General features: G+C 42.0%; 1 protein-coding gene across 2 annotated transcripts in view; it reads right to left on the minus strand.

Moving 5' to 3' along the window:
* Positions 1 to 27043, minus strand: part of rbm19 (RNA binding motif protein 19) — a 217189-nt gene that overhangs the window by 97301 nt on the left and 92845 nt on the right. For both annotated transcript variants that reach the window (XM_078421227.1, XM_078421226.1), the window contains exon 23: positions 26032 to 26152. In XM_078421227.1, coding sequence (XP_078277353.1) covers positions 26032 to 26152 — 121 coding nt within the window. The remainder of the gene's footprint in view (positions 1 to 26031; positions 26153 to 27043) is intronic.

Consider the following 27043-nt stretch of genomic DNA (forward strand, 5'->3'; position numbering starts at 1 on the left):
GAGAACTGTTTGAAAGTAACTTTGCAAATTGGCTAGCAGAAAAAAAAACTGTCCTGGAAAAAAACCATTTCCATGTAACTTCCACACAGTAATCTGCGTCATAGCAGACAACCTGTACTTTCATGTTGAGATTTTCGGCATGTGAATCCATTAACTTAATTTCAGATATACTAGCATATTCTAAGTGCCAATTCTCCTTTTGTACACAGAAGTCACAGATTATGCTGAGCCTTTATTACCATCAGACTAAGAATCTTTCTTTCAGTACAGCTATACTTTTCTGAAGTATGGGTCCATTATCTGTTCATGCATTATTTTTATAAACACTTTCATTTGACGTACTGCTGTAATTCATATTAAACATGTATTCCAAAGATTTTAAAGCTAACGCACAAATTAAGTTCACGAAGACTACAAATGAGAAAAAATTAAAATGGTTTGACTTTAAAATGAAAATCTTGTGATTTTTTAATTAAATCTTTTTACTACAGAATAATTTCTGCAGCTTTTGAAACTCAGAGAAATATAAGAGAAATTTATTATTGGCACAAAACCCAAACTGACTGCTTGATCAACCATATGATCACACTAACCAAACAAGTCACACGGCAGATTTTTTCTTTAAATCACGTTTGGAACCAGTATTATAAAATTTAGGGAAATTGCCCAACCAGATCATTCGATACTTAAGTACATTGCAGATATTGTTTTGAAGCAAGATAAAATGATGAAATCTTAATTACATTTTGTTTCTGACAATAAGCTTATCTAAGCATAAACAAAGCACACGACAATGAAGAGTGACCTTTGAAAAATGAATGGAATAAGGTTGTGATTTTAAAGCCAGAGTTCACATCATTTGTTTAAGCTGAATATCAACATTACCAATTTATAACAGATTCAGATTCTGTGACGTACACGCCACTGGAGTTAAATGGGATTACTGTGGATAGGGTGAGCAGCTTTAAATACCTGGGAGTCCACATCACAGAGGATCTGACATGAACAACACACATTGCCGTACTGGTGAGTAAGGCAAGGCAGCGCCTTTACCACCTCAGACAGTTGAGGAAATTTAGAGTTTCTCTGAGGATCCTTCAGTGCATCTACTCTGGGGCTGTAGAGCATCTTGTCCGGGAACATCACAATCTGGTTTGGGAACAGCTCTGCCCAGGACAGGAAGGCTCTGCGGAGAGTAGTGCGTTCGGTTGAACGCACTATGGGAACTACACTCGCCCCCCTGCAGGACCTATACATCAGGAGGTGCAGATCCAGAGCCAGCAACATTATGGGGGACCCCTACCACCCCAGCAACAGACTGTTCCAGCTGCTATGGTCAGGCAAATGCCTCCGCTGTCACGCTGTAAAAACAGAGGATGAGACAGAGTTTCTTCCCACAGGCCATCAGGACTGTTAACTCTCATATCACCAGGAACTAATTTAATTTACTGTAATTTATTTTTTGTGTTAATTTTTTTTTTTTCTATTCTGTTTTGTAGTTTAGCACAATCTGTGGGCGTTGCTACTTTCATTTCACTGCACATCTTGTATATGTATGTGACAAATAAACTTGACTTGATTCTATCAGTATAGGGAAACCTTCAGTTATTATATGGACATGTAATTCTGTTCAAACATAATACAAGCACTGATTTGAAAGCTTGGCTTTAACAAAACTGAAAGTAACCACTTCCATTGGGATATGTAACAGTTTAAGATTTTTCTGTTTATGTAAAAGTCTTTATGAGAGGAACAAATGTAGATACAAGTGCCAATTCATGCTGCACAGTGAATTCATTTAAAAAATGTCCCTCAACATGAATTCAACTCTTAATAACAAATGTTGAGACTGTTTGCATTCATGTAATCAGAGACATATAAAAGCTATTGAAATTGCTGTAAAAAAAAAAATCACATTAATTCATATCATATTAGACAAGAAATAATTAACATAAATGAATTAAAGTAAAATAACTATGGAATAAGTAATTGAATTGACTTGCCTTTCTCCTCCTAACTTGCAGGTTTGGAATCCCATTTGGAATGAAATATTTTTTGATCCTTTATCAGATCTGGCTTAGGTAGGCAATGAAATGCTGAATTCACAGCATGATTGGGCTCACCAGTGGACGCCACATGGAGGCTGAACCAGCAACCCATAGCCAGTAAGGATAAAGGCATTCAGCAGCTCCCACATAGGTGTCACAGATGTACATCCACTCTCTTATGCCCAGGATATGCTAAATGACAGGTGCTGGCATATGTATGGGCTTACTTGCAAGTCAGGTGACCTTACTGAAAGACATAGGATCACTTGGGGGCACGATAGGAAACAGCTCGGTATGTTTCCACGACAATCTTGAATGAGGTGACATTGTTATAAAATTAGGGGACAGTAATTTAAAGCTAAGATATGGAGGAACATTTCCTTGTGGAGTATGGTGAATCTCTGGAGGTGTGGAGGCTGATTAGGTAACAGAGAACAATGGGGAACTGGCAGAGAAGAGGAGACAAGGCTTGGGGAATCCATCCATGACCATATTGAATAGTGAGGCAGACTTCAGGGGCTCAGTAGCCGACACCTAGACCTATTGAGGGCGTGCAGCGTAGGTTTACTAGGTTAATTCCCGGAATGGCGGAACTGTCATATGTTGAAAGACTGGAGCGACTAGGCTTGTATACACTGGAATTTAGAAGGATGAGAGGAGATCTTATCGAAACGTATAAGATTATTAAGGGGTTGGACACGTTAGAGGCAGGAAACATGTTCCCAATGTTGGGGGAGTCTGGAACAAGGGGCCACAGTTTAAGAATAAGGGGTAGGCCATTTAGAACAGAGATGAGGAAAAACTTTTTCAGTCAGAGAGTTGTGAATCTGTGGAATTCTCTGCCTCAGAAGGCAGTGGAGGCCAATTCTCTGAATGCATTCAAGAGTGAGCTAGATAGAGCTCTTACGGATAGCGGAGTCAGGGGGTATAGGGAGAAGGAAGGAACGGGGTACTGATTGAGAATTATCAGTCATGATCACATTGAATGGTGGTGCTGGCTCGACGGGCCGAATGGCCTCCTCCTGCACCTATTGTCTATTGTCTATTTTCTTATGTACTCCATATCTCCAGCTAAAGAATGAAGTAGCTATATAATATTCAAGTTATTACTTCTATTTTATTAGAAGGCTAGTTTTGACACAATGGAGTCGGCTCATTAATAACAGATTTGTGGTTTCCCAAGTGTCAAAAATCCCTTATTGTACATCGAAGCACACACCAGAAAAAGATCTCACAATTCACCATCCATCAAGTTTCATAGATTAAATTAAATTTTCATCGATACATTCATGTCCAGTGCAGTCTAAATGTCCAATGTAATAAAATAAGTCAGACTGGCTATTGTGAAAGACTGCTTATTAGATATTGACTTTGAACTTTTGTTCCCAGGAATGATGGAGCAAGGAGCTTAATTTTACATAAAGTATGGAATCAGGACAGTAAAGGTCAAAATAACTTGTTAGGGGATACAGTTCATGCAGATTTAAAATAGCCTTTTGACAGGTCATCAGCCTCAAAAATAGTTCTGCTTCTCACTCCATGGATGCTGCATAACCCACTGTGTTTCTAGCATTTTATGTTTTCTCACAGTAGTCACGCTTGTTTTATAGAGCGTGCTATTTTCAGAGAATGTTTGTGATATAATTTATCGCTCAGTAGTATTTCCAAAACAAGAGGTATACAACCTGGTGTACGAAACTTTTGAAATCCCTACTTACACTTAGCAATAAATATAACATGAGGATGACAGGAGATAGATCAACAGTGGGACTGCACCATGGTGCAGCGGTAGAGTTGCTGCCTTACAGCGCCAGAGATCCGGGTTCGATCCTGACTACGGGTGGTGCCTGTGCAGAGTTTGTACGTTCTCCCCGTGACAGTGTGGGTTTTCTCTGGGTGCTCTGGGTTCCTCCCATATCCCAAAGACGTGCAGGTTTGTAGGTTAATTGTCCCTAGTGTGTATGGGTGATCAATGGTCGGCGTGGACACGGGGTTCGGAAGGGTCTGTTTCCGAAGGGTTTGTTTCAAACTAAACTACATTTTCATCTATTTAGAATTAAACTGGTGAAACAGAAAAGAAAATAAGTAAAAGATGGACAGAACTGACCATCAAACATAAGTATTCACAAGAGCACATTTACACATTAAAAAATTCTTATAGATTTCATGTTTAAATAAAATTATGTAAAATAATGTAGATGGACAATTTTTCAGAAGACAATGCAATATTAATCTCAACCTAAAAGTTATTTTTAATCAAATTGAAATAATTCAATGCAGAGCCAAAATTTGGTCCTAAATTAATCACAAAATAAAATGTACTATATTTGTTCCACCTCTCCAATTTCAGATTGTGTTCATATTCCATGTTATATAAGAGCCTAAAGATCTTATAGATTACTTTACAGCCTCTTTCAACAAATATTGCACACTTGCTTGTATGATATCACAAACAATTTGATCCCAAGCAACTTTATTTTCTAGCATATCTAGAGAAGATCGAATAAATTATTGGGAAATTCATTGATCTGAATAAAGTAGGCAAACCATCCAAATAAAAGCTTAGCTCAAACTCTAGAGACAGAAACAAAAACATGAAAATTCAATATTAGGTAGGAACCTACACCGAAGAAAAAATATATATTCTAAAGTGGGTGTTGCCGTTAACAGAAATAATTATAAAAATAATTATATGCTGGAGACTTAAAATATTTGAGTCCTGGAGTTATACAATACAGAAACGGGCACTTCAGTACACCATTCCCACATTGACATAAGGCACCCAGCTACACTAATTTTATGTTATTCCCACCAACCTCCATCTCCATCCTCATCTCCACCGCTCCCTTCTGATTCCTAGGGAATGAATCGCGAGGAGCAATTTACAGTATCTCAATAACCTTTCAACTAGTACACCTTAGGCATGTAAGAGGAAGTCAACGTCGTCACAAGGACTGTAACCAAATCAAGGATAAAACCAGTCTCTGGAGTCGTTATGCTGAATCACTAACTGGTGTGCTAACAAACAATTGCAGAATCAATACCAGCTGATCTTGATACCAAGTTTTGGAAATTATCTAAAAAGCAAAAGAATATGCATAGGAATAGATGGATGAGGTACAGTTGGGATAATTCAGGGATAAATAAGATGGAATCCCGCTTTAAAAAACTGTTTCTAATTAAATAAATCTGAAAACGTACTATTCTAAATACGTTAAAATTAGTTCCAAAGCGCCATTGTCTCTAAGCATTTTGGGCCAGACATTGCGAAAAATAATGCAAGTGCATAAACAGATTCATGCTTAAACTATATTATGCACGTTAGAATATTTTTCAATTTTAAAAGGTGTTACATTACATAATTGGCAGTTGACTGTAAAAAATCTCTTATTGTTTGATTCTTACAAAATGTCATGCAATTTATCCTTAACCTTTATGGCTGCATTCTCTATCAGACCCGTTGAACTATTCAAGTTATATTTACAAAACTACAAAGTCAATCTGAATGCTTAGAAATACTGCATTTTCTCCTTCATTTAACATTGAAATCATTGTGAAGAACCATACTGTTCCTGAATAAATGTAAATCATAAATAAGTTATGGTAATAATTTTACCATTTAAAATTGCTCCTGCTTATAAAGTGAGTAAAAACATTAAACTGGTTCATGTTTCACAATATTTCAGATTACATGGCTGTAACTAAAAAGCAATTGAAACCCCGCGGGCAACACATTTTATTTTCTCCGTTTGGGGCCTCATCAAATCTTGCTGTTAATACAGTTCTCCAGATGAAAGAAATACACATCATCAGATCAACAGTGCATCAGATTTGCTGTTGGCAAAATAACCTAGTGAGAACTCATTTCCCCTGGTCAGGGTACTGTGAATTGCAATATACTAATAAGCAAGGAACAGAGCTTCATTTTTCTTTCCAGGTGAAAACACCAAGGGAGCAAAAAAGGTGCAAAAATTTACACCTTTTCCAGTTTAAAATTAATTTTGAGAATAAAATAATTGTCCTAAATGTGATGCTATAAGCAGCTATGGTATGTATGCTATGTTATCTAAGCAACTGCAACTTAAAGAATTTTAAAAATATTTTCAGCCACAAAGCTTTATACCAGTTCTGAATAATAGCACAAGTATGAATCATCAATTTATGTCAAAAATACACAATTACTCCAGCTTTGTAATGTCTCATACAATTCCTCCATTTTAGTCATCATGTTTTTGGTAATAAAATATTATTTTGAAAAGAAAATAATCCTAAAGCTGTAGAACTGCACTGAATGATAAAGTCAATGTCATGCATGAGACACATGGAAATTTCAAAGCAGGTAGACACAAGGCAGGTCATGTGACAGCAATAAGATCATCCTTTCTAGCATTACTATACATATTAACCAGAGGCTATTTAATATTCACTTGCAAATATTTCAGATGACTAAATGGCAACACTGTCTATGCTAATGCAATATTTGAATATATGTCTATAAATAACTGGAAGTCGCTGCAGTACCGTATCACTGCTATTTGCCATGACAATCACGCTCACTTCTAGCACTTATCAGGCAGGTTTATCACTTGCACTGCAACACTGGAAAGTAACGATGAATAAAATCTGAACAATTTGCCTGGGGAACACACATCAAAAAGAATTTTTGTTCTGGCAATAAATAGCTACCACTAAATCATTTTTGAAGGAACTAAGAAAAAAGTTGTATATTCTAACAACCGTCTGATTGTCGGGCTGCCACAGGGGCTGAAATCTTTGGACTCTAGTACAAACTAAAAAACTGAATGGAGTAAGATTAGGCTTACACCATGCTGTCCTCACTCACACACATTTATCTGGGTTGGATGCAAAGGATTGAACAAGATGGGCCCCACATCCCCCCAACCCGCCCCCCCCCCCCCCACCCCCCACTGGAAGATGTCCATTGAACTCAAAGTAGGCCTTGGCTGGCACACAGTTAAAGAACTACCAATAAACTTCCTTGACAGCCTTTACAAAAAGGTAAGGCTGCCTTCTGACTAAGTCTTAGTGCCTCTGTAATAACTTAAAACATTTTGAAACATTTCAAAAAAATGTTGCTGTCTTCTTGTTGCGTTTGGGCAGCAGAAGTTATGTATCGCCCTCCAGGCACTGTAATAACTAATAAATCGCAACGGTTGCTGTAATAACTAATAAATCTTTTTTTTTTAACTAATGAAAATATTAAACTATTGATTATTAAAGTTTTAAGAGTGGAGCCTTGTGCAATACTGGTAAAAAGCTGTGGTAAATCACAAATGATGTAATTTTAGTTTTTTTTAATCCAATACGATTTTCATTCAGAAAAATGTTGAGTATGCAAATTGCTGTACTTATTTATAATAATAAAAATCCTTTGATCGTCCAGTTAGAGCCAAATTCAATGAATGAATACAAATTCAATTGACCTGCCCAAAAAAAAGCATTAATTCCAGCAGAGTATAAACGAGCATTGTGATGGTTTGAATATTGTGGAACAAAACTCAACTGAGATGATCACAGGCAAAATTCATTATGTTCCAAAAGGAACTGCATTGTGCTTAATTTTTCTAAAGCAATCTTCTATACATGTAATAAAAAGCAATGCTGGCTATTTCTACCAGTTCTATGGGAATTATACTGCTTCAGTCATGGTTGAATCCCTGTAGAAATATTCCAAGAGCAAATAATGTTTATCTTTCATCTCGTACTTTCAAAAGCTTAATTTGTAGTCAAACTGGTTTGGTGGCATGGACCATTAAAAAAAAGAGTCGACCACAAACAGGTAAGAAAGTCATGAAAATGCATTGTTAAGAAAGGGAATTGTGCTTGTATTTTCCAATTTACACACAGCTCTCAGGGAAAATAGGGATTTATGATAGGGTATACTTTCATAGACAACAGATAACCACAACCTACTAACCTTCCTTATGAATGGAGAGTCACCATATATAGCTCTTCGGCCCAACGGAATCAAGGTATATGGGGAGAAAGCAGGAACGGGGAACTGATTTTGGATGATGAGCCATGATCATATTGAATGGCGGCGCTGGCTCGAAGGACCAAATGGCCTAGTCCTGCATCTATTTTCTATGTTTCTATGTAACATTTGATAATCGGGCCATATTCAAAACTGTTTACTTCGCAGTTAATAACCTGTGCATCATCTAGCAATTTTACCAAAGATAGCTGAGTTTTTGGATTTAATTTACCTAGCCGACATATCCTTCAGGAAATTGTATAATTCTTCAATCCACATTAACAAACTTTTCACTGATTAAAACCTGACATGAAGAAATGTTTTGAGAATCAATATTAATGACCAATACAACTGCACACACAATTATTACTATTCACCAAAAAGGCAAGGGTAGGATTTCAAACAGTTTAAAGAGAGAGATCATGGAGTGCATAATTCAAAGATAACAAGATATATAGATAAGTCCCTTTTAAAATACAAGGGCAAAGATGTTATACTGGAACAGTAGCATGGCTATTGTTGACTATTGTGTGCAGTTATAATCACCTTACTACACGAATCTCATCATGGCATAATAATGTAAAAAGGAGTTTTTCAAGATGTTTCCAGAGGTAAAGAATTCCAGTTTTAAAGTGAACTTGGCGAGGATCTTTTTTTCCTTAGAATGAAGAAGGCAGTGAGAAAATTTAACTAAAGTACATGAAATCATGGAGGAGCTGAGATAGTGCAATTGCTTTCAACTTTTCTACTTTTATCTGCCTTCCTTATTTTTTGACCTCAGCTATGAGACGTAGATACAATAGATAAGAGATAAATGAGAAAGAATGGCTGAAGGGGATTTAAAGAGAGAAACATCACTTAAGTATGGGTAGGGTTTCAAACTTTGAAGTGGTGGTTGAGGCAGGGAAGGCAAACATGCTTTAAAAAAATGGGAGGATGTGAACCACATAACTTACAACGATACAGCCTGAAAACTGAAATTAAAACAAAATATCATAGAAATGTTCAGTAGGTCAACATCTGTTCTCTCTCCACAAGTGGTACCCGAACTCTTAACTATTTCTATCGGTTCCTGTTTTTATTTCAGACTTTTAGCATCTGCAGTTGTTTTGCTTTTTGAAAATTGTGAATACAGGAAAAGCTTAACTCAAATTTTGCCCATCACGGAATGATTCTTCTTTGCCATGAATTTCAGTGTTTCATTGTACTTAATGAAACAGTGAATCGATCTATAAATGGAATTTCGTGCACATACACATTTATCCAAATCAGCAACATAATATTCAAGCAGATACCCGCACATATCAACACATACGTAAACAATCATAAATACATCGTAGTAAGGCAGTATACAAAGGTGTCATCTATTTTATTGACTCTTTCAAATCAACTCCTAGCACTAATCAGTTCGGACTGGCACAACACAGACTTCCAGTTGCGCACTCTGGATAAAACTTAAGTATTAATTCAAAGAGATTCACTTTCCAGTTTCTTTTTTCTTTGCTGCTGGGAAACTCCTTTTTTCTCAGTATTTTCAAAAGTCTAAGTTGACATTAGGAGGTCACTGCATTTAGAACTGAAAGTATGAATTAGCAAAGAAATATGCCAATGAAAGATATATTAAAATGTGCAACTGATGAATCAGCTGTCAAGGTCAATAGAGACCCTCAACAACTTCTCCTTTGACTCCTCCCACTTCCTCCAAACCAGAGGCGTAGCTATGGGCACTCGCATGGGCCCTAGCTACGCCTGCCTCTTTGTCGGGTACGTCGAACAATCCCTGTTCCAGACGTACACTGGCCCCATCCCCGAACTCTACCTCCGCTACATCGACGACTGCATTGGTGCTACCTCTTGCACCCATGCAGAACTCACTGACTTTATACACTTCACCTCCAATTTCCATCCTGCCCTTAAATATACCTGGACTATCTCTGACATCTCCCTCCCGTTTCTGGACCTCACCATCTCCATCACAGGAGAAAAATTAGTGACGGACATTTATTACAAGCCCACCGACTCGCACAGCTATCTGGACTACACTTCTTCCCACCCGGTCCCCTGCAAAAAGTCTATCCCCTACTCCCAATTCCTCCGTCTACGCCGCATCTGTGCCCGGGATGAGGTGTTTCAGACTAGGGCTTCCGAGATGTCCTCGTTTTTCAGAAAACGGGGCTTCCCCTCCTCCATTATAGATGAGGCTCTCACTAGGGTCTCTTCTACATCCCGCAGCTCCGCTCTTGCTCCCCATCCCCCCACTCGCAACAAGGACAGGATCCCCCTCGTTCTCACCTTCCACCCCACCAGCCAGCGGATCCAACATATCATCCACCAACATTTCCGTCACCTACAACAGGACCCCACCACTGGCCATATCTTCCCATCCCCTCCCCTCTCTGCATTCCGCAGAGACCGTTCCCTCCGCAACTCCCTGGTCCACTCGTCCCTTCCTACCCAAACCACCCTAACCCCGGGCACTTTCCCTTGCAACCGCACGAGATGCAACACCTGTCCCTTTACCTCCCCCCTCAACTCCATCAAAGGACCCAAACATTCTTTCCAGGTGAGACAGAGGTTCACCTGCACCTCCTCCAACCTCATCTATTGCATCCGCTGCTCTAGATGTCAACTCATCTATATCGGCGAAACCAAGCGCAGGCTCGGCGATCGCTTCGCTGAACACCTGCGCTCGGTCCGCATTAACGCCACTGATCTCCCGGTGGCCCAGCACTTCAACTCCCCCTCCCATTCCCAGTCTGACCTCTCTGTCATGGGCCTCCTCCAGTGCCATAGTGAGGCCCGCCGGAAATTGGAGGAGCAGCACCTCATATTTCGCCTGGGCAGTTTGCGGCCCGGTGGTATGAACGTTGACTTCTCCAACTTCAGATAGCTCCTCTGTCCCTCCCTTCCCCTCCTCCTTCCCAGATCTCCCTCTATCTTCCTGTCTCCACCTATATCCTTCCTTTGTCCCACCCCCGACATCAGTCTGAAGAAGGGTCTCGACCCGAAACGTCACCCATTCCTTCTCTCCCGAGATGCTGCCTGACCTGCTGAGTTACTCCAGCATTTTGTGAATAAATCGATTTGTACCAGCATCTGCAGTTATTTTCTTATACTGTCAATAGAGAATGATGTAAATGTATCATGCAAATGTATGCAACACTGTATAATTTCATCCCTTACATGCAAATACTGAAGCAACCTCAAAAATAAATCTTCACATGGTTTTCATATCATTATGAAAATATTTGATTTATATTGGGAAACAAATAAAACTGCATATGCTGGAAACTGTAAGAACTCAGCCAGTCAAGCGGCATCTGTGGAAAGTGAACAAAGAACATTACAGCACAGGGGTAAGCACTTTGGCATCAGTCTATGCTGACCACAATGCCAAATTAAACCAATTCCATCTGCCGGCACATGATCCATATCCCTCTGTTCCCTGCCTGTCATGTGTCTGTCTAAATGGCTCTTAAACATTACTATCATATCCGATTCCAGCAATCCACCTCTCCCTCTCTCATATCCCCTAGTAGCACATTTCAGATTTAAACCTTCCCCCTCTCACCTTCATGCTATTCCCTCTAATATTTGACATTTCCATTCTGGGGAAAAGATTCTGACCGTCCACTCTACCTCTCAGAATTTTATAAACTTCTATCAGGTCTCCCCTCAGCCTTCGATGCGCCAGTCAACATTTCTGGTCAAAGTCCAAAGAAAAACACAAAGTGGTAGAGTAACTCAGCGGGTCAGGCAGCATCTCTGAAGGACATGCATAGGTGACGCTTTGGGTCAGGTCTCTTCCTGCATGTCCATCCAGAGATGCAGCCTGACCCGCTGAGTTACTCCAGCAATGTGTTTTTTTTGGTAAACCAGCAGATTGAGTTCCTCCAGGTCAAAAACCCTTCATCTGAGACAGATGAAGACACTGGGGTCTTTGCACTTGAAACAAACAAATTAGTGGTAGTCTAATAAGCATTAAGCAAGACAAATGGTAAATGGGGTTTTGTGATAAGGGTGTGGGAACAGAGGAATAAGGAAGATTTCCAGGAACTTTACAGTGCTTTGGTGAGATCACACCTGGCGTATGGAATATTGTGGTCTCCCCAAAATTAATGAAGAATAGAGTCATTGTGATGTTGGCATCGGGCTTCTGATTTTGGACTTCAACTAGGAACCAATGTGAAGCTGAGCAGGCTGACTCCATACTAACTACGGACGACAAAAATTGGCCATTTCATTGGAAAAACTCAAGGCAGATTGACTATCACTGCTTCCTCTTGATGGAGTGTATAGAAATACTGAGATACGGAGAGATTTCTTCACTCAGACTGAGTCTTTGAAACTCTCTACTGCAGAGAAATATGGAAACTTGAACGTTGAGTACGTTCAAGGCCCGGATGCATGGTAAAGGGAATCTAGGGCAAGGGGGAAGAAACATCAGACAGCAATGCAGACTCGAGGTAGAGGGACGACCATAATTTTACCAAATGGTGAAATAGGCTCAAGGGGATTATGGTCCGCTGCTCATATTTCTTATGGTTTTGAGTCTTTAGCACGGGGACAGAGACGAGCCAAGAGAAAGAAAACAATAATGTCCAACACAAAATCGGTGCTACATGCAATACTTCTTCCTTCTCTCCTGAGATGCTGCCTGACCTGCTGAGTTACTCCAGCATTTTGTGAATGCAATACTTTTCACATATATATAAACAATTACATACACCAGTGAATAGATGCAACCATTTCTTAGTTCACACAACAGTGAAAAAGCAAAATATCGTTGATACAGAACACTGAAAAGAAATAGAAAATGCCAAAAATATTCAGTAAGTCAGGCTGTATCTGTGGCTGGAACAGATTAATAATCTGCTGAAGTCACTTTCTTTAAGCCATGGGCATCATCATGCCAATCTTGACAGTTTTTATTCTCATCCCTCCAGTATAGGTCCAGCATCTGAACTAACCATCTGCAGCTCTGCAGGTCAGAATGAACTCCAGGCCTCTCTGATACGAATGTTCCGTGAAGCAGACCAGTCTGTAAGTGGCAAATTGTCCTCAGGTGATGGACTCAAGAAAGCGAAACTGGAGATGCTGGACCTCTCTCAAAGGTGTTAACTATTTCTAAGAGATTTTAGTTTCCTTTAGAGATTCAGCGTGGAAAAAAGGGCCATCAGCCCACCGAGTCTCAGCCAACCAGCTACCCCCATACATTAGCACTGCCACACACATGGGAAAATTTACAAATTTTTACCGAAGCCAATTAACCTACAAACCTGAAAGTCATTGGAGTGTGGAAAGAAACCGGAGCACCCGGGGAAAACCCACGCAGGTCACGGGGGGAACGCACAAATTCCGTAAGGAGAACACCCACAGCCAGGATCGAACCTGGGTCCCTGCCGCTGTAAGGCAGCAACTCTACAGTGCCAACGTGGCGCCCTTGTCTTTGACTATCAGCCAATAAAGAATAGGTGAGAGATTTAAGTAAACAAAATATGGAAAAAAATTAACATACTTCCACAAAAATACAGTTTAGTTATAGAGATTGAGTAAAATAAAAACTCACTTGAGTTCATACTTGCATCAATGTTTTTACTCCAAGTCAACAACCCCAAATGAATGGGATCTCACTATGCATATAAAACTGAAGGGTGATCAAAAACAGTGTGCATCAAACTTCTCAGTTCTGCACAACTTCATTCCACTCCCAGAGTTCAGACAAAGTGGGAAATCAGATTAACCAACAGAGAGCTAAATGTTTCTCCATGGAACTGCCATAGAATTATCAGCAAATCATGGTTTGTTAACTATTTCTCTCTTCACAAATGCTGCTTGACATGGACTTCTGACTTTTCTGTTCTGCTTCACAGAAACGTCTCTTTCATGAAAATTATAGCAAATGGACAGGTAATAGTAACTGAAATAAGCCATGTTCAAATTCATATTATTAAATATATAATATATTGCAAGGGAGAAATAGTACTTTCTGTAGATCAGTGCATGTTCCTTTAACATAGTGACCTCACCACTACTAACCACTCCCCATTGTCTCTTGTATAATTGTAGCTTCCCCACCTCCAGCTCGCTCTCTAGTTCCAGTGATGACCACCTTCAGCACACCGTTCGGCAGGTTCCGTTTCCTCCGCATGCCTTTTGGGATCAACTCGGCAAGCGAGGTTTTTCAGCGTACGATGGAGCAGCTGTTTGCTGGGTTGCCGTGCGCCATCATTGTGGATGACATCCTGGTGTACGGGAGGGACGTCGCTGAGCATGACCGACACCTCCGCCAAGTCCTGGACAAGGCTCGTGAGATCAATCTCAAGCTTAATCGAAGGAAGTGTCGGTTCCGCGTTGAGGAAGTCACCTACGTCGGCCACGTTTTCACGGCGGGGGGCCTGAAGCCAGACCCCGAGAAGACGGCGGCGATCACCGAAATGCCCGCTCCCACTGACGTGCCCGGCCTGCAGCGCTTCCTGGGCATGGTCAACTACTTGGGTAAGTTCATACCCGACCTCAGCGAACTGAGTGCCCCCCTGAGGGAGCTGACCAAGAAGGACAATGCCTGGGTCTGGCTCCCGCACCACCAATCGGCCTTCGTGGCCCTGAGGTCCAGACTCGCACGGACCCCCACTTTGCAGTTTTTCGACCTGAACAGGCCAATCGTCCTCACCTGCGATGCATCTCGGTTCGGCCTTGGTGCTGCCTGCCTGCAGCTCTACGACGACCGACAGCTGCCCGTCTCCTATGCCTCTCGCACAATGACCCCTGCTGAACAGCGCTACGCCCAGATTGAAAAGGAGCTCCTTGCCGTGGTGTTCGCGTGCTCCAAATTCAGAGACTACGTTCTGGGAAAAACTTTCACCATCGAAACTGACCACCAGCCGCTGGTGTCTATTTTAAACAAGCCCATCCACGCAGCCTCGTCCCGCTTGCAGCGAATGATGCTGCAGCTGCAGCGTTTTACATTCGAAATCGTGTACCGCAAAGGCAAGGAGATGTTCGTGGCAGACACTTTGTCCCGTGCCCCACTACCTTCCATTTCCCGCCATCCGTACGAATCGGCTGACCTGATGGTGTTGAACGTCAACATCGTTCCATCTTGGCAGATGCAGTCCCTGGTCACACACACTGCCGCTGATCCGAACCTTCAACAGCTTGAGGGCGTCATCCGCCGTGGCTGGCCTGAACGACGGTCTTCCCTGCCGGCTGGTGCCGTGCCCTACTTCCTGGTTCGGGATGAACTGGTGCTGCACGCGGGCGTGGTGGTGAAGGGTCACAAGGTTGTGGTGCCGGCTGCGCTGCGAGATCACTACTTCCAGACTGCCCACAACGGACACCCAGGGGTGGAGGCCACGTTATCCCAGGCCCAAGCACAGTTTTACTGGCCTGGCATGGTCAAGGACATCCGGGACAGGGTCTCCGCCTGCGCTGCCTGCAACAGCCTATTACCTCATCAGCAGCGCCAGCCTCTCCTGCAGCAGCCGGCTCCCGAGTTGCCGTGGATGGCTGTTGCCGCCGATATTTTCGAGTGGCGTGGCAAACACTACCTGGTCCTGGTGGACTCCTACTCCAGCTGGTTCGAGGTGGACCTGCTGCCGTCCCTCACGTCTGCTGCCGTCATCGGGAAGCTTCGCCGCCACTTCTCTACCTTTGGTTCCCCGGCATCTCTCCAGTCCGACAACGGCAGCCAGTTTACCAGCGCGGAGTTTGCTGCTTTCGCCACCCGGTGGAACTTTCGCCACATCACCAGCAGCCCCGAGTACCCGCAAAGCAATGGACTTGCAGAGCGCGCTGTTCGCAGCGCTAAGGAACTGATGGAACGTTGCCGGCTTGACAGTTCGGACTTGTACCTTGCCCTCCTCAACCTCCGCAACATCTCCCGGGACCCCGCGCTCGGTTCCCCTGCCCAGCGCCTCATGTCCCGCACCACTAGACCCCCTATCCCCGTCTCCCAGCAATCCCTGCAACCCACGGCTCGGAGCACTGCCGCTGTCAGGGAGCGCATCACTGAAAAGCAGCTCATTCAGAAGCGCTCCTTTGACAAATCGTCCCGTCCCCTTCCACCTCTGTTCGCGGGCCAGGTTGTCCGGATGGAGTCCACCTCCGGTCACCACCGGCTGGCCGTGGTCGTCGGCAATGCTGACTCTCCACGGTCGTACCTGGTCAACTACGAGGGCACCGTGTACCGTCGTACCCGCCAGCACCTGATGCTGGTAAACGAGCCTGCACCGCCTCCCGCGGTCCCGTATTCACCTCCCGTCCAGTCCCCGGTGCCTGATGTGCCTCCTGCTCCGGTACGTCCGCAGTCGCCCCAGCCCCCTTCCCCTCCCTCGCCTGCGCGTGTATCGCTTCCCAGTCCTCCTCCTTCCCCTGGTTCCCCAGCCTCTGTACCCGCACCCGTCCATGCTGTTCCTTCGACCGGAGGGGATGGTGGGTTGCGCACCCGCTCTGGGAGAGTGGTCAGGCCGCCTGTCCGGTACGGTGTGTACGAGTAGTCTGTGTTGTGCTGCATTCTATCTGCTCCCTGCTTGTAGTTTGAGCCTAGCGCATGAGCCATGGTCACTTTTGTTTCCAAGAGGAAGGATGTAGATCAGTGCATGTTCCTTTAACATAGTGACCTCACCACTACTAACCACTCCCCATTGTCTCTTGTATAATTGTAGCTTCCCCACCTCCAGCTCGCTCTCTAGTTCCAGTGATGACCACGGACAGCTAGGGCATATCTTGTGTAGTGACATTAATAAACAATATCCAGTAAAAGACTCTGTGTGCAAAGGACGTCTCTTTACACTTTCTTCTTTGGATTAAACAATCATGTCAAACTTCCTCCTCTGTTGCATTTTTAAAAATTTCTCATTTCCACTAACTTTTCAGTGCATGGTTGTATAATTTTTTAATCTTGTGTGTTAATACTTTGATCAATGCTGCGAGCAACAGCAGCCTCCATAATCATTTCCAGATTTCACCTGGCAGGAGACTACAGATGGCTGTTGGCAGCAAAGGACTGAAATGTTGGCAGTACACCACAAGAACAAGTCAATAGTAATTTAGCTCTGCCTTCACAAAATTTCCTCATGGCAACCATCAGACTCCCTGGAGTCTAAAGACTGAAAGCTTGAATCAATATTGTTATGTAATACATAAAGGGTAAAAGAAAAATACAGGTGTTTAATCATACATCAGAAATTATGGAAGTGGATCCACAGTCACAATATACAGCTCTACTATTTAGTTCCCCACAAAACATCATTGTCTATCAATGAAGATTTCTTACTCTATTTCCCAAACTTCCAGTGTTGATGACATGTGATAAAGAATACATGGACCATACACACATTTAAAACAATTGTATCTTCTTTCACGATTAAGATTTAGCGTGAAAATCAAATTGCATAAACTACTTGATGCATTCAAAATATCACTGTAAATTTTGTTTCTTAAAGGTTGAACAACTCTTGACCTTTAGGTCTTTCATCATAGTAATTCCTGTGGTTCTTCGCTATACTTGCATTATAGTTGGAATGGGAATTTTGAAGATGTCGCCTGCTAATGTTACGGTTGCTTGACACTGTATGGATTCCATTTGGTAACGGAAACAGCAGGATGCTTACAAGGCTGAATAGATGCTCCCAAGTCTGGTTGGAACGAGTTAGTACTGACTTCAGCTATAAGCCGCAGGCTAAATAAACTACAGTCATCTCAAGACTATTTACCAGACTAACCCCTATCTTAGACTCGCGGGTGGTAACAGAACCGCACACGGCTTATGTAGCACACAGAACGCTAAAGCACAGCTGTGCAAATGAAAGTTTAGCTCACTGTGTTCACAGTGCATGCAGGGCAGAGAGAACGGGCACAAACTAGATACAAAATATTAAAAACAATGGCCTCTTTAGATTGAAGACCAATCGTTCAAGGATGAGTAACGCCGCTGTTGGCCAATTTGTAATAAAGAAGTTTCTTCTGAAAGTGAATTCAGACTTTATGTGCAGTCTTTCCATCTGCAACATTCTGTAAACGTAGCATTATAATTCACCTTGCTGCACCCACCGGGCACGTTAAATAGCAGGTTTACTCACATGCCAGGATATCTTTCACCTTCACTTGAAACTATTTCTGCATTTTCAGAAGAACCACAATATATATACTGCAAACGCAGGTTTGTACTTATTGCATTTGCATTGTCCTTAACCTTGTAAGAACACAAACTTAAGCAGAAGCAGGTACAAGGTCCTTCAAGTCACTTCAGAGATGCAGTTATTTAATGGATCAACTGATTTAAAACTTCATCTCCATTTTCGTGACTGGATCACCATTACGCCTTAAATCCACAAGTCCAAAATTCCCAGCCTTATTTTAATGATTCAGCAACCATAATTCTCTGTGGCAGTAAAGTAAAATGAATCACAACCAGCAGAAGAAACAAATTCTTCTTCATCCCAGTTTTAGTTCACCACTTTTTCTCCTGTGTCTGGATTCTATCAGCAGGGGAACAATCCTCTTTAACTAATCCTTTAACTAGTTAGCATCTAACTAGACCGGGTCCTTCAGGGGACCTTTACAGTTCAATGAGAGCTTTTACTCTTCTTCTAAATTCCATGATGCATTCTGACTCAACTGTTCAACCCTCCCTCATAAGACAATTACTTCTCCTGAAGAATCAATATAATAAAACTTTATTGCATGGCTTCTAAGGCAATTGTACATTTTGTTAAGGACATCAAAACTATTCGTAATACTCCAGGTTGTCTTACCAAAGACCCATACCATTCTAATAAGACTTTCCCACTGTGGGAGATGACTTCGTTTTTCATTTATGAGAGCTGAACTTAAGGAATACTTTCTCAATCTCTACAACTCTATCTTTTAGATGTCAAACATGTAGACCATCTATAGACACAGAAAGCTGGAGTAACTCAGTGGGACAGGCAGCACCTCTGGAGAGAAGGAATGAGTGACGTTTCAGGTCGAGATCCAAAACGTCACCCATTCCTTCGCTCCAGAGACGTTGCTTGCCCCACTGAGTTACTCCAGCTTTTTGTGTCTATCTTCGGTTTAAACCAGCATCTGCAGTTCCTTCCCACACATGTAGACATCAAGTCCAGTAGATTTGTTGGTCTATATTCTCATTAATTTGGCAAGTACCCCTTTCCCTAATTCCCCCAGGATACTGGATGTACATGGAAAGTATCCAACATTGCCAGAATGGCAAAGGTTTAATACTAAAATAGCTCAATGAAACTAGCAGCAGTGAAACTGCTCGGCTTTACATTGCCAAACTAGAGTGTAGCATATATAGTGAAACTCCAGTAATATAGTACAATCAGGACTCTACCGATTTGAATGTTTTTAATATCAACACCCCAGTTTTTATTAAAATGGAGATGCAAGGAAATTGAGATGCTGGAATTTTAAGCAAAACACAAAGTGCTGGAGTAACTCAGTGTCAGGCAGCTTCTGTAGAGAAACTGGATAGGTAACGTTTCACGTTGGGACTTGAAATATCGTCTATCCACACCCTTCACAGATGCTGCCCGACCCGCTGAGTTAATCCAACATTTAGCTTTTTTAATACTTTGTTTTTGGATGTTACACAGAATTATGATAAAATTCCCAGAGAACAAGTAAATTAAAAACGAATGAGAGCACAACAAACATTACTTGGTCAGCCCATGTCAAACCATAGGTATCTCCGAACAGTTGGTTAGTGGATTATTGGAATTTTATTGTAGCCAACCTGTACCACAAAGGTTGCTGTTCTTTCCTCAAAAATGTCAGTGCCGCATCCTTCAGCATTTTCTATCATGTTGTTGACCTTGAAGAACTTGTCCAAATATGCCAAATAAACACTAAATGCTTCTTTCACTTTATAGAATTTGAGAGTTTCCAGCAATCTCATTTTGAGCCCCTTGTTGTGTGTATTAATATTATTTTAGTTTTGACAAATGTCTTCTCTTATACCATGTTTTTTCAATTTGTACACTCAACCAATCTTTTCCAGAGCCTTTGACTCTGTGTATCCCATCTACATTGCCTGTATAGCGTATTGTGGGTACTTTTAAACTAGTTGAGAGTAGAATTTCACATAATCAGTGCAAACACAATCAGATCATAATCAAACACAAGAACACAACTGCTGATTATGGTAGTTATCTTCAGTTGAAGATGCCAACAAGGGGCACAGTGTTGCAATAAGCAACCAAGTGCCTTGGATTCCGAAGGCAGTTGCAACATACTAATTTTAAAGCAGCATTTTCTTTAATAGCTAAGAGACATACACCACATCCACTATCTATCACTAACTATCCATGAATAATAACGTTAACCATTATCAACCCCCTCTCAAGAATATGAACATGTCACCAGTCTATATCCCCCTCACTGTAATCGGATTACTGACATTACCCTTATAGCAAAATAGTGCTTATGAAAATCACAAAGGACATGAGCATGTAGCATCATTCATTCCTGCCCTCTGTGACTGCTCTGCAGCCTCTGACAGTGAACTACATTATCATCCTTCAACACATTTACTCCATCATCCCCACTTTTAGGAATTGCCTTAGCTTGTTTCCACTCCTATCTATCAATCTCAAAACAATAACTCTGTTACCCATTCTATTATCTCTGGAAACGCCAAGGATCCATCTCTGCCATTCTCATCAACCCTTATTTTCATCACCTTTGTGTTATCCCATAGTGAACATTTTCTGTTGATGATACTTTGACCTTTTCCCTCAACAACTCAGTTAACCCCTCCAGTGAGTTTTTGTTGTCAGACTACACGTTTATAATCCTGCATTTCATTTGTGGGAGCTGAACTCAAGGAATGAGGAGCAATATAATTATGATAAAGCTCTTTAATGAATTCATGCAGTCAGAATTCAACACAAGAGAAACTCTTGGAGTTTAAAATACTGCTTTTCCTGAATTATAAATGCAAGAAGATTTCAGGGAAACAAAAGTATTCATGTTTGATGGTGTGCTGAACACTTCAAAAGGAATATTGTGCATAATTGCCCAAAAAATAATGACAACATGCAAACTCAACAAATCCTTCCTGAGTAGTAAATTGTGCAGTTTGCAATAGATCTAATGGCTGGCCTTCAACGAAAGCAAATAGCTATTTAGATAGATGAAAGCCTAAACATTATATAAATGTTATATGCATACCAGATTTCAACATTTCCATTTCTGTGGAGATTACGTGAAAAAAGCAGAGCAAATAAAGTGAATACTATGCAAGAAAATTGGAATAACGTGGAGGTTGGCAACTGAAGACTTTCAAATAAAGCAAGGAGGAAAACAGTAAGAGTTTACATGAAAGGCACAATGACTGAGAAACTAGTCACGAGCGGATTAAGACAAAAAGTGAACTGCCCTTCTACATGCTTCTTAAACTTCACAACATACATCTCAAGGCACTGTAAATGGGACTAATGCTGTGTCTGCAAAATCTTCCAAATTCACTGGAAGGAGCTTGGTCAAGAGGAGGTACTTTGAAAAAAAATGCTCATTAATATGCTCACAAGTTTCCCTGAAGAACTACAACATCCCCAACAGCCAATGGGAGACCTTTGGCCCAACACCACTCAAAATGGAGGAGCATTGGGGATGGTATTGAAAACCTTGAATTCATGCATCATAAGCACAAGGAATTATGTAATTGGCAGAAAAATGCAATTTCCCCTTTAGCCTCATTAGCCAGTTCTCAACCCACAAAACCATAGGAAAAGAAAGATAATGCGAATCTTGAGGACTCACGTAAGAAGAAGAAAAGTTAAAACTCCAGGTCAGAGGATGCATTTAGGAATGCAACACTCCAAGTTATTACTCAGGGTGAATACAAAACAACCATGGAGTGAACCACAAAATCAATTCAAAGCTCTTGAAATCATTCTTAATCAGGGTTGGGAAGAGAGCTGGGAATGTGCTGTGTTTTGCAGATGACTATGTGGGTCATCTCAAACTGTATGATTTCCAATGCTGATTAGGGGTTTAGAGACAATACTGAATTGAGTAGAAAAAGGAGTGTTACGGGAAGAGATCAGCAATCTTCAGAAGTGGGAAGAAGGTGGATTTGGTAGAGAGATTTAGTATATAGAGACTGCATAGATTAAGGTAATAGCACAAATGGTAACAAATGAAATTGTTGAGAGAAGCAAGATAATATTAGTTTTCCATTTTCAGCTGGGGAGAGTTGGAAGATCTTGGCTTCAATGGAGAGGTGAAGTTGGATTATATATATACAGTATAAAAAACAAAATTCTAGAGGAACTCAGTGGGTCAGGTAACATCTGTGGAGGAAGTGGACAGATACCATTTTGGGTCGGAATCCTTCACATAGATATATGGGCCTTCTTTTTGGATAAATGGATACACAAGTGGAAGAGAGAGATATCATAATTAACTCTTATTTTTCTTACCTGAGTAATGGGAAAGGTACAAGGACACTGTATAATCAGAAGCCATGAAAAAATGAATACTCCACATATTAAGGCCTGAACAAATAAAAATTACCAGTAACATACTGATGATTTTTATTTGCCAAAATATATTGCGTAATACTGTGGGTTGTTGGGAATATAAAAAGTTCATTTGGCTTGATAGCACAAGAAAGTGGCAGAAGTTCAACATATTAGGTAGTATCAAATAAATAATTTCCATGGAGATGCTAGAGGTTGGAAAGAACCTTGAAAACAATCAGTGTAAGAAAATAACTGCAGATGCTGGTACAAATCGAAGGTATTTATTTCACAAAATGCTGGAGTAACTCAGCAGGTCAGGCAGCATCTCAGGAGAGAAGGAATGGGTGACGTTTCGGGTCGAAACCCTTCTTCAGTCTTGAAAACAATCACATTAGTTTTAAGTTTCTGCGGACTGCACACATTTATTACAGGCTTTTGATGAAAGGCAACTGCATGCAAGTCATGATGCAGGATTTTGACCGAAAACAATGACAATTCCTACCCCCCCTCAACCTCACAGATGCTGTTCGACCTGTTGAATTCCCCCAGCAGATTGCTTATTGCTCCAAACTCCAGCATTTGCAGTCTCTTGAATCGTCAACTACCGTTTTTTTGGCTATTGCCATTATGGTATATTTAATTAAAGTATTAGATATCACAATATAGATTGATTTCCCAGTAAACTTAAAGGTCAGGGATTTGGTAGTAAGTAGCAAACTGGTAGTCTTCACAATAATCTGATGATTACTTTTGCAAGGACTATCCTTTTGCTGCTGGTTGTCGTCAAACGTCAACTAATTTATAGGGCAGCACTGTGGCGCAGCTGGTAGAGCTGGTGCCTTACAGCGCCAGAGACCCAAATTCAATCCTGAGCACAGATGCTGTCTGTGTGGAGACTGCATGTTCGCCCTGTGACTGCTGGGTTTCCTACTCCAGTTTTGCCTCACATCCCAAAGACGTGCAGGTTTGTCAGTTAATTGGCCTCTGTAAAATTGCTCCTAATGAGAAAGAAGGATAACATAGAACGTGTGTGAATGGGCGATCGCTGGTCAGCATGAACTGGGTGGGGCTATTTCCCTGCTGTATCTCTAAAACCAAAAACTAAATCAGTTCAGATCAACAGAAGAGATGGCCTGACCCCCAAGGAAATGTGAAAGGCCATATGTGAGCAGGAAATACTGTGAAATGCTTTTGTGGTTGAAATCACTAGTGCAATTTTTTTTCCATTAGTGTGTGTGATTAATGCATTAATTTGCAATTGTGTTAATTGTGCATGTTAACAGTGATTAATTAATTGCCTTTGGCTCCCAGCTACTTTGCAGACTGAGTGTTTACCTAAGCAGTAATAATGACTTTGGACATCACCAAACATTCATGGACCTCATCTATCAAGTGTAACTTTTTCAGGATATTTTAAGCAAGACACATTTGCAAATACCTTAAGTTCACCACGATATTTCAGCTCCTCAGACTCTGGTGGAGTAGACTGGCTCATTGAGAGCAGTTTTGGAATCTGTATATTAAGCAATACATCCAGCAACAAATAACAAGCTGCTGTCATTTTGACAGTATCACAATAGCAGGTGCTGATAGTTTTGCTGTATTTACGATTGAGAAATACAGGCTAATAATAAATTGAATCAATTCTTCAAAGTTACAGTTTTCTAGTTTTGTTTGTGATTTTACTTCACTTGCACTTTGAGGATAAAGATTCATGTTGTTTGAAAGAATTGCAAAGAGCTTGTACAGCACAGTCATGCAGTGGAAATAGAATATTTATTTTAAGTATAGTAGTTGGCATCAATAGCAAATAGCATCCCATATTCCTTGACTGGTACATCATTTTTTGACACAACTATCCGATCTTACCTTGTCCTGTGCTGTCAAAATCCAGGATTGCATGTAATGATCAAAGATTTTGACTAACCAATTTTGATTTTGGGTGGGAGGGCACGCAAGATGGAGGCAGGGAGGATGATAAGGAGGGAGGGAAGGTGAGAAGGAGAGAGGGAGGGTGAGGAGGAGGGAGGGAGAGTGAGAAGGGAGGGTGGGATGGGAGGGTGAGAAGGAGGGAGGGAGGGTGAGAAGGAGGGAGGGTGAGAAGGAGGGAGGGTGAGGAGGGAAGGAGGGTGAGAAGGAGAGAGGGAGGGTGAGAGGGAGGGTGAGAAGGAGGGAGGGAGGGTGAGGAGAGAGGGAGGGTGAGGAGAGAGGGAGGGTGAGGAGGAGGGAGGGTGAGGAGGAGGGAGGGAGGGTGAGGAGGAGGGAGGGAGGGTGAGAAGGAAGGAAGGAGGGTGAGAAGGAGGGAGAGAGGGTGAGAAGGAGGGAGAGAGGGTGAGGAGGGTGAGAAGGAGGGTGAGAAGGAGGGAGGGAGGGTGAGAAGGAGGGAGGGAGGGTAAGAAGGAGGGAGGGAGGGTGAGAAGGAGGGAGGGAGATTGTGAAGGAGGGAGGGAGGGTGAGAAGGAGGAGGGAGGGTAAGAAGGAGGGAGGGAGGGTGAGAAGGAAGGAAGGAGGGTGAGAAGGAGAGGGTGAGGAGAGAGGGAGGGTGAGAAGGGAGGGAGGGCGGGTGAGAAGGGAGGGTGAGAAGGAGGGAGAGAGGGTGAGAAGGAGGGAGGGAGGGTGAGAAGGAGGGAGGGAGGGTGACAATAGACAATAGGTGCAGGAGTAGGCCATTCAGCCCTTCGAGCCAGCACCGCCATTCAATGCGATCATGGCTGATCACTCTCAATCAGTACCCCGTTCCTGCCTTCTCCCCATACCCCCTCACTCCGCTATCCTTAAGAGCTCTATCCAGCTCTCTCTTGAAAGCATCCAACGAACTGGCCTCCACTGCCTTCTGAGGCAGAGAATTCCACACCTTCACCACTCTCTGACTGAAAAAGTTCTTCCTCATCTCCGTGAGGAGGGAGGGAGGGTGAGAAGGAGGGTGAGAAGGAGGGAGGGAGGGTGAGAAGGAGGGAGGGTGAGAAGGAAGGAAGGAGAGTGAGGAGGGAGGGAGGGTGAGAAGGAGGGAGGGAGGGTAAGAAGGAGGGAGGGTGAGAAGGAGGGAGGGTGAGGAGCGAGGGAGGGTGTGAAGGAGGGAGGGAGGGTGTGAAGGAGGGTGAGAAGGAGGGAGGGTGAGAAGGAGGGAGGGAGGGTGAGAAGGAGGGAGGGAGTGTGAGAAGGAGGGAGGGAGGGAGAAGGAGGGTGAGGAGGGAGGGAGGGTGAGAAGGAGGGAGGGTGAGAAGGAGGGAGGAAAGGAAGAAGACCAGAAGACAGAATAGACAAAAGCCCAAAAGAGATGGGAAGGGGTGAGTATGCCCCAGGACCATTATCACAGAGATCTCTTCCTTTCCTTTCTCCTTCTGTCGACCACCAAAAACCCGACCACACCATCTCTCTTACTCTTGGAGCAAACACAAAGCTGCTTACATCGCTCCATTAATGCCCTACAGTGTGACTAATCACAATATCTTTCTAAATAACTATTCTCAATAATTTCCGCCTATTGAAGTACTAATTTGCAACAAAATTTGTTTACCATAGTAATGCTCGGCTGTTTTTCGGCGTAATGCCTCCAACGTATCTTCAGAGTCAGCCCATTCCAGTACTAAACGTCGACCAAACAAGTGAGTACTATGGCAAAGAGCATTGAAGGCTTTCTGCAGAAAAAAAAACCTGAATATTTCTGACTTCCTATCAATACATTTTGTGCTAATTACTATTGTTGCCATTCCCAGAAACTTCACAAATGATAAAGAACAATTAAATAAACTACTGACTTATGTTTATTGCATACAATATGTTTAACACTTGTATAGAAAACAGCTGCAAGAGCAGAACTACTTAGTCTTATCACAGTACAAATATTTGTTCCACAATTGGCAAGGAAGTATACGATAAATTCAACCACGTTGATACAAAAATGCTATAGAGCCAAAATGGTCACGTAAAATGACAAATCACCATTAAGCTGAAGAAATAAAGCATGAAATGAAATAAAGACTGAAAATTTTAACTGCTGGAATTAGTTACCACTGTTGAGTACAGCGAGAGTTAGTAAAGCCTGCTGGATAATCAGAATTGCTTGATGCATTGTCTGATACTTTTGACTGCTCTAGAAAAGCATATATCTAGAATTTCATTGGGACCTGCAAATTACTGGTTTTGGGGAACAGTGTCAATAACTGAAGGGGTTTTAGGGAAAACAATAAATATTAAGTAGAGAACAACGGAAACAAAAACTCGTCTATAGTAAAATCTGGGCCAGGGGTTTATGACTAATTTGCTGAACAGACTTAAAACTCAACTGCCTAGAAATGAGCTGGCACCTCGACAGGCATGTTAATTGAGTACAGCAGAGTACGCCAATAACCCCTTCAGCCTTTAGTCTGCCTCCTGAAAATTCAGGAGTAGTTCCATGCAAAGTATGGGGTGCTTCAAATTTGTCCCATTACATTTACATTAACGTTGGGAACTGAGTGGAAGTTAAACTTGTATTAAGCACAATCCACTGATGATGACATTCCCTGTTACTATTAAGATCTTCTTAA

The sequence above is a fragment of the Rhinoraja longicauda genome, chromosome 25, assembly GCF_053455715.1.
Source record: "Rhinoraja longicauda isolate Sanriku21f chromosome 25, sRhiLon1.1, whole genome shotgun sequence".
NCBI classification, from domain to species: domain Eukaryota; kingdom Metazoa; phylum Chordata; class Chondrichthyes; order Rajiformes; family Arhynchobatidae; genus Rhinoraja; species Rhinoraja longicauda.